Source organism: Ranitomeya imitator, chromosome 8 (genome assembly GCF_032444005.1).
Source record: "Ranitomeya imitator isolate aRanImi1 chromosome 8, aRanImi1.pri, whole genome shotgun sequence".
Classification (NCBI taxonomy): Eukaryota; Metazoa; Chordata; class Amphibia; order Anura; family Dendrobatidae; genus Ranitomeya; species Ranitomeya imitator.
Genome location: NC_091289.1, coordinates 55,302,247 through 55,311,571, shown reverse-complemented (window position 1 = coordinate 55,311,571; position 9,325 = coordinate 55,302,247). Strand labels below are relative to the sequence as shown.

At 44.2% G+C, this 9,325-nt stretch overlaps 1 protein-coding gene across 1 annotated transcript in view; it reads left to right on the top strand.

The window, feature by feature from the left end:
* Positions 1–544: 544 nt before the first annotated feature.
* The window catches only part of TOM1 (target of myb1 membrane trafficking protein), a 110,620-nt gene continuing 101,839 nt past the window's right edge, over positions 545–9,325 (top strand). The window contains exon 1 of the mRNA XM_069736941.1: positions 545–699. Coding sequence (XP_069593042.1) covers positions 648–699 — 52 coding nt within the window. The 5' untranslated portion in view covers positions 545–647. The remainder of the gene's footprint in view (positions 700–9,325) is intronic.

Sequence of the window (9,325 nt, the reverse complement as noted above, 5' to 3'; positions counted from 1 at the left end):
CCTTGAGACACTAAGCATAAACTGGAGTCTCTGGTAGCCAGTGTCAGGGTGTATACGATGGAGGAGGAGCTAACTTTTCTTTTTTTTTTAAGTTTACTTAGTGTCAGCCTCCTGGCGGCAGAAGCATACACCCACTGTCCTGTGTCCCCCAATGAGGCGAAGGAGAAATAAGCCCACACATGGCCAAATTGACGGAAAAATAAAAAAGTTATGGCTCTGGGAAGAAGGGGAGCGAAAAACGAACACGGAAAAACCCAAGGTCATGAAGGGGTTAAAAAATGCATCAAAACCGCTACATATGAACAGTGAATATATTAATGCTACTAACAGGTCCTATTTACAGAGCGCTGGAAGCAGAAAGGAGACAACGCGGACATCACTGGGCCGAATACACGAGGAAACCAAATGCTAAAAGTGTCGGAGACGGTCAGCGCCGTGTGACGTGACCGCACAGCCGCACACGGCTCAGCTGACGGGACAGCAGGCTGGACACGTGTTTCCTGTTGGGGCGGAGCCAGGCAGTGTGACAGAACGACGTAACGGAGTGGGCGTGGCAGACGGAGGTGGATGGTGTCATGTGATCACGTCTCGTATCACGAGCTCTGCTGCTTGGTGTGAGGAGCCGCCGCAGCCTCCGGCTTGGGAGCATGGATTTCCTGTTGGGTAACGCGTTCGGGACCCCGGTGGGACAGCGGATCGGTGAGTGCCGAGCGCATAGACGTGTGTAGTGCAGCGCCAAGGTGATTGCTGTACGTGTACGACCACTTGCTCTTTTCCATTCGGCCAATGAAAAGTTGCTTAACAATAGGGGCTAAGCCTATTACTGTTGACTTAAAGGGCCCGTATGACCAATGGACTGCAAGCTAGCTAACTGACTGGCCAATCAGTGTACAGACATACCTGTTCTGCTGGATGAGTAACCAATGGGGTGTAGAGGATTCTCCGGGTGGGCGGGGTTTGGCGGGTCAGTCATTCTGCACTTGCCCGTTGTGAAATATGTGTCCGCGTTGCTTGTCCTTCCGTGCTCTGCCCGGTGGCGGCTTGTGGCCTCTTAAAGGGATTGTCTTGTAATAAAACTGAAAAACCTCATTAGAAAAAGGGGCGTTCTGGAATCCTCACCCCAGAGAAGGGAGTGCTGTAATGGCCGGTGTCCACCTACATTCCCAACTGATCCCGCCGTCAGGATGTGTCCTAGATCTCCACACATCACAGTCTGTGGCCTCAGAGGTCACATGCCAGTGATTGGCTGCAGCGGTCACATGATTGATGGACGTCACAAGTTATAATGAATCCTTTATAGGAGCCCATGTTATGTCTCTGCCAGAGCTAGGTGTTATGCCCTATCCCTGGGTCAGGTGATCAGGTCCTGCACTGATCGGCGGGACACTCCCCCCCCATTAACATGGCGCACAGGGCGCCTGCTCCGCCGCTGCTCCGTGCCTTCCCTATGGGGCTGCTGAGAGCTGTGCCGCTATGTCCCAGGATGGACACAGTTTTGCCCATACAGGGGCTTGCTGTAGTCGAGGGTCCGACCTGGCGCACTGTACTGACTGTATGGAGTAATTGGACTTTTTATGACGTTTCTGTTCTCATACAATAGTCTGGTGCTGAGTGGACGTGCTCGGATAAGGTCTTAGCCCCAAAGATCCATAATAAAGGTAATAAAAAAAATCAAACAGTGAAAACCCAGAATAGGCCCAGGCTAACCCACAGAGACAGCACCCAGAAGAGATCCTGGGGCAGTGCCTGCCCCGCAGCGGAGGTCGGCACCCTACAACCCGCGCAGCTGGCGACCCCGGAGAGGGAGTGAAGGGTACATTGATATACATGTGTAACCAACATTATAAGTACGGGTCGAATAGGGTATAGGATGTAGATGGTTTACTTAGACATTCCATAACAAAAGTATAATTTGCTAAAACACTCAGTATGATTTGCTGAAGCATTCAACACGTTTCCCCTGTACACGCTTCATCAGGGGTGAAGCACTAGTAATATATGAAGAGACCACTCAGCTGTCTGCTGTCTCACTGGCTCACATGCTAAATGTGCAGGACTGGAGGATCAGTCCCTCCTGATGGCGGACCCCCTCACACTGCTCCTGCCTCAGTGATGCCTGGTGTTAGGTAGGGGAAGCTTCTTCCGCTGACGTCATGTTGGCAGAGCAGCGACTTCTCCTCCGCTCTGCTCTGTTGAGGAGCCGGCTGTCAGTGATGTCAGCGGTCACGTTGTGTCGGTAGAGCTGCTCTGTTGATGTGGAGCAGCCTAATCGCTGGCAGGAGCGGTCAGTGACTACTTTGAGCCGGTGCCATGTAGAGCAGGCCGGCGGTGGCCTCTTTTGGCAACTACCTGCCTGTTTACTTTTTAGACCCACAGTAAAAAAAAAGAGATAATAGTCTTGAAAAAACCCTTTAATTGCCTTGCAGAGCATCTTGCAGGCGGCGTTAACCCGTTGGAAGCTGCAGTATGTCATTGTGTGCCCCCCGGTAATTATGTGCTATAGATTTGCATGTGCCGGTGGCTGCGGAGACTTTTGGACTTTGTCTATCCTTACATTACAGCTGATTATCATGTCCAGAGCATTGTTGTGCTGCTGCTTTGCAACCGCTATTAGTTTATGACGTGTACAAGTTGCCACAACACACATAACAGGGAAAAAGTAACAAAAGCTCCTCCTGGCAGGACCAGGCCGGTTACCCCCATTCCTGACACATTTGGGGAATTTTCATTCTTGTGGTTTAAATGGCTTTAAAAAAAAAATTCCTGTTTTTTAGATATTTTAAATACTTTTTACATTTTTTTTGTGTGATGCGTAAGGTTTAATATTTATGTTCTTTTCTACTCTCTTATATAATAATGTGACAGTTTTTCACAAGTTTTTATGTTTGTTTTTTAATACCATAAAGGATCACTAAACACCGTTTTAACATTTGTTCCTCTTTCCTTATCAATTATTTTCATATGTTGAACACTTTTTTTTCCCCCAACTGGGTGGGGATAGTGACAACTGTGTTGAGTTGGTATCAACTTTTTGTTTCCAATTTTTTTTTATTTCATTATTTTTCATTTATTTCACATATTGTCCCCCCCATAAGGTCATTAAAGGACTTTGAGGGGCATTTCAGCTTTACAATTCTGTATTTGTTTTATTTTTACATTTTATTCTCCCTGTGAACGACTGGATATTTCGGATCTAGTTAAAGGGGTTGTCCAATATAGAAATGCTTTAAGGCACAAATGTGCTTGTAATAGATAACTATGGCATGGTACTTCTCTTCCAGCGCCCTCGTGGACCCATTACAGGCCGATCCAGAGGTCGGCTATATGAAGTGAGATGACCGCTGCAGCCTGTGATTGACTGCAGCGCTCAGGTCTACCTTATAAGAGAAATAGCTAGTTACTATTATTAATCTAATAATTATTAATTATAGTGATCGCTGCAGCAGTCCTCTGACTTCCGGAGGGAGCAGGCATTGCTTTTGGGTACATTGTAGACTTTTGGAGGGGCTTGTACTGTAGGAGCTGGAAGATATGTACGTACGCTACCATTTTTTATTTTTAGCACATTTGTGCCTACATTTTTTATTTTATTTTTTTTGTGTAGCGACTACCCCTGTAAAGTGATAAGGATTTATATTCATTAGTGATGAGCGAATATACTCTTTACTGGAGATTTCTCGAGCACGCTCGGGGGTCCTCCAAGTATTTTTTAGTGCTCGGAGATTTAGTTTTTCTTGCCGCAGCTGAATGATTTACATCTGTTAGCCAGCATAAGTACATGTGGGGATTCCCAAGCAACCAGGCAACCCCCACATGTACTTATGCTGGCTAACAGATGTAAATCATTCAGCTGCGGCGAAGAAAACTAAATCTCTGAGCACTGAAAAATACTCGGAGGACCCCCGAGCGTGCTCAGGAAATCTCGAGTAACGAGTATATTCGCTCATCACTAATATTCACACACGCTGCAAGTGAACGCAGGAGTTTAGTAACATAGTAACATAGTAACATAGTTAGTAAGGCCGAAAAAAGACATTTGTCCATCCAGTTCAGCCTATATTCCATCATAATAAATCCCCAGATCTACGTCCTTCTACAGAACCTAATAATTGTATGATACAATATTGTTCTGCTCCAGGAAGACATCCAGGCCTCTCTTGAACCCCTTGACTGAGTTTCACACATTCCACACTGATTGGAACGTATTAAAACTTTAGTCGCATTTAGTCTCTGTGTCGGGAAGCATAGCTCTTAAAGGGATATTCTGAAGTTTGAAGTTACCTCCGATTCATAAGTTCCTGTTTGCTGGGATCCTCACCAATCCTAAAAACCAGGGCTTTGAATGGGGTGGAGATCGATCTTGCACAGTGCCCCTATTGATGAGCGAACGTGCTCCAATATAGCAGCATGCTCATGTACTAACAGAGTATCTTCGGCATGCTCGAATACTAAGTTCGAGTCCCCGCGGCTGCATGTCTCACTGCTGTCCGACAGCTACAACACGTGCAGGGGTGGTCTGTTTGTTCGGTAATTCCCGTATGTGTTGTGGCTATCGAACAGCCGCGGGGTCTCGAACATATTACTCGAAGACACTCGGTTAGCAGCTGAGCATGCTCAGATAACACCTTATCCCAGCACGTTCACTCATCACTAACTGCCGCTCTTCCATTCCTATGGGAGTGCTGAACACCGGCCATGCGCAGCTTTAGGCGATCTCCATCCAGTAAGGATGAATGGAGCAGCAGTGCACAAGATCAGCCTCCACTCCATTCACATGTGGCTCTTCAGAGCACCATTTCTGGGGATTGATGGGGGGGGGTCCTAGTTGTTGGACCCTCAGCGATCAGATAGTCTTCGCCTATCCCACCGATACCCCTCATCCTTCCACTTTATCTTTTTTTTTTTTTTTGTTCAGCTTCATTTTTTCCCCCTTTTTTTCATACACACCATGTTCAGGGATAAAGTCCAAAATTCTGGAAATTGGATGTGGCGACCTCGTACTTTCCTCTTATTGTTGAGCAGTGTTCACACTTCAGGACTGCACCTTCAAAAGCAAACAGTTAATCTTCACATAGTATCAGTGGTTTGTTTCTAGCCATTGCATTCTTCTTTATCTTTATAGCCTGCTTAGATGATTTTGGGTTCAGCAGTCTAGTTTGGGGCGGATTGTCTACTTGTGTCCATTGTTCTATTCACATCATGTAATTTTTTTTTTCCTTTAATGGAAGTGAATAGAAACCTATCACTTTACTGCTTTCAACAGGGACAGAGTGACTGCCACTGCTGCTTACAGCTGAAGGAACCCACAAAAGCTGCAATTTTTGCACCGTGCCTATTATAAAGTGTTCACTCTTCGTGCACTGGCACTTTGCAATACACATTTACATTTGTGCAGAGCTTCCTTCCAGTGGAACTGTGAGGGCTGCAGCCGATCACTGGACATTGATTGGCTGCAGTAGTCATGTGACATAGTTTATGACCAGTGGGAGACACAGGGTTGAGAGCGGCATCACATCACTGGTCCAGTAAATATGTATAGGTTATGGGAATTTAAATAGAACCCTGGGCTATTGTTATGGTGTTGTCCAGCGGTGGGCATCCCCTTTAAGGGTTGTATTATGATTGATGATTATCGCACAGTATGGAACTTCCGTTATGCACCTCTGTTACTGCACTCATTTTTTTTTCTGCTAAAATCCTTTATCATGGGTAAAAGCTTACCCATGATAAAGTGCAAGTGCAGGATCCCAGGGGATAGCCCCAACGCACGTTTTGTGATATACCCCGTGAAAAAAGCAAATGCGTGTCAGGGCTGTCCCCTGGGATCCAGCACTTGCACTTTATCATGGGTAAGCTTTTTAGCTATGATATACATGCACATGCACTTTGCCTGTATAGTGTTGCGACTAGCTAATGAACTTATGGGACTCATGTGAATGATGAGTTATGCCTTATACATATGCACTTTGCTGGTTCATTGCTTTTCTGGCTAGCTCGTGAACATATTAGTTAGGTATATAGAATTCCTGTATTAAATTTTCACCCCTCGTATAATTTGTCAAAAACTCTGGTTTGTGTATTACCAGGGATTTTTTTTTTTTTGCCCATGTGTTCCTTTTTTATTGTGTGTAATTTTTTTTTTAAATAAATGTGTTTAATAAAATTATGCTAATTAATTGTACATATCTGAAGTCAGCACTCCAATTTTTTAGTTTTTGAATGTTATGGGCACATAGTGCTCAGCTTTATTAGGTTGTGTAACCAGTTGCACAATGATGAGGTCGTTTCACAAGAATTTTCACTGTTTTTAACTGTGGGGTGTGATCTCATAAGAGGAACTTATCTGGAGTGTCGGCTACTTGTAGGGCCGCTGTTACATGGTTTGTACACAGTTCTGATGGGAGCACACGGTTTTCTCCAAATTCCTGGACTGTATGAGTAATTTCACTGAGCTGTGTTATTAATATTTAATTAGTAGCTTTCACTACTGAAAACAGTTTGGTTTTTGTTTTTTTAATTTTCGAAAATTTTTTTTTTTAAATATCTACTATATAATTGTCTAAGGGTCACTTCCGTCTTTCTGTCTGTCTATCTTTCTGTCTGTCACGGATATTCATTGGTCGCGGCCTCTGTCTGTCATGGAATTCAAGTCGCTGATTGGTCTCGCCAGCTGCCTGTCATGGCTGCCGCGACCAATCAGCGACGGCCACACTCCGATTAGTCCCTCCCTACTCCCCTGCAGTCAGTGCCCGGCGCCTGCTCCATACTCCCCGCAGTCACCGCTCACACAGGGTTAATGCCAGCGGTAACGGACCGCGTTATACCGCGGGTAACTCACTCCGTTACCGCCGCTATTAACCCTGTGTGTCCCCAACTTTTTACTATTGATGCTGCCTATGCAGCGTCAATAGTAAAAGGATCTAATGTTATAAATAATAAAAAAATAAAAAATGATTATATACTCACATTCCGCCGCCTTTCCCGCTCCTCGCGTCGCTCCGGTAACCGCTCCATGCAAGCGGCAGGTTCCGGTGGCAAGGATGGTAAGCGACAAGGACCTGCCGTGACATCACGGTCATGTGACCGCGACCTCATCACAGGTCCTGCGCAAGAAGGACCTGCCATGATGTCACGGTCATGTGACCGCGACCTCATCACAGGGCCTGCGTGAGAAGGACCTGCCATGATGTCACGGTCATGTGACCGCGACGTCATCACGGGTCCTGCGCTACTAACTCTGGGACCGGAATCTGCCGAGTGCACCGCACACAGGCGACATGACTACAAGGGCTCCCTCGGAAGGTGAGTATATGTTTATTTTTTATTTTTTAACCTGTGACATACGTAGCTGGGCAATATACTACGTGGCTCTGTGCTGTATACTACGTCACTGGGCAATATACTACATGGCACTGTGCTGTATACTACGTCACTGGGCAATATACTACATGGCACTGTGCTGTATACTACGTCACTGGGCAATATGCTACTTGGCTGGGCAATATACTACGTGGCTGGGCTATATACTACGTGGCTGGGCTATATACTACGTGGCTGGGCAATATACTACGTGGCTGGGCAATATACTACGTGGACATGCATATTTTAGAATACCCGATGCGTTAGAATCGGGCCACCATCTCGTGGAGAATATAATAAGCTATTATCATATATTACGTATATTATTACAGCACTGTATATCATGTATATCACAACTGGTATATACTGGTAACACATATGGAAATGCATAAAAATGTATATTTTTATGCATTTATTTATCATTTTTGGTTACTCTTTTTGCATATCACAATTTGTGTTAAAAATGAAAACATAAATCTTGCAAATCATTGCCCACTGGAGCTCTTCTACAGTGCAACTTCCTTTTGTTTCAGGAAACAACACATGTACATAGCCACAATGAACCAATCTTTATAATTGAAGAGCTTAATGAGCATGCAGAAAAGTAATTGTGAAGGAAGAGGGATGAGTAGGGTCAGCTGTGATATCGCCTATTGTGAGTGGTGGATCTTGTTTTATCAGCTCTGTATGAAGATGTTGCCTGTCATTGTAGTCATGCCTCTGATAAGGAGCCTGCTGAAAACTCTTTATGAAAAAGCAAAAAAAAAATGTTTTTCTTAACCCCTTAAGCCCCGAGGGTGGTTTGCACGTTAATGACCGGGCCAATTTTTACAATTCTGACCACTGTCCCTTTATGAGGTTATAACTCTGGAACGCTTCAACGGATCTTGGCGATTCTGACATTGTTTTCTCGTGACATATTGTACTTCATTTTAGTAGTAACATTTATTCGATATAACTTGCGTTTATTTGTGAAAAAAACGGAAATTTGGCGAAAATTTAGAAAGTTTCGCAATTTTCCAACTTTAAATTTTTATGCCCTTAAATCACAGAGATATCTCACGCAAAATACTTAATAAGTAACATTTCCCACATGTCTACTTTACATCAGCACAATTTTGGAACCAAAATTTTTTTTTGTTAGGGAGTTATAAGGGTTAAAAGTTGACCAGCAATTTCTCATTTTTACAACACCATTTTTTTTTAGGGACCACATCTCATTTGATGTCATTTTGAGGGGTCTATATGATAGAAAATACCCAAGTGTGAGACCATTCTAAAAACTGCACCCCTCAAGGTGCTCAAAACCACATTCAAGAAGTTTATTAACCCTTCAGGGGTTTCACAGGAATTTTTGGAATGTTTAAATAAGAATGAATATTTAACTTTTTTTCACACAAAATTTATTTCAGCTCCAATTTGTTTTATTTTACCAAGGGTAACAGGATAAAATGGATGCCAAACATTGTTGTACAATCTGTACTGAGTACGCTGATAGCCCATATGTGGGAGTAAACCACTGTTTGGGCGCATGGCAGAGCTCGGAAGGGAAGGAGCGCCATTTGACTTTTCAATGCAAAATTGACAGGAATTGAGATGGGACGCCATGTTGCGTTTGGAGAGCCACTGATGTGCCTAAACATTGAAACCCCCCACAAGTGACACCATTTTGGAAAGTAGACACCCTAAGGAACTTATCTAGATGTGTGGTGACCACTTTGACCCACCAATTGCTTCACAGAAGTTTATAATGCAGAGCCGTAAAAATAAAAAATCATATTTTTTCACAAAAATGATCTTTTCGCCCCCAATTTTTTATTTTCCCAAGAGTAAGAGAAGAAATTGGACCTCAAAAATTGTTGGCCAATTTGTCCTGAGTACGCTGATACCCCATATATGGGTGTAAACCATTGTTTGGGCGTATGGCAGAGCTCGGAAGGGAAGGAGCGCCATTTGACTTTTCAAT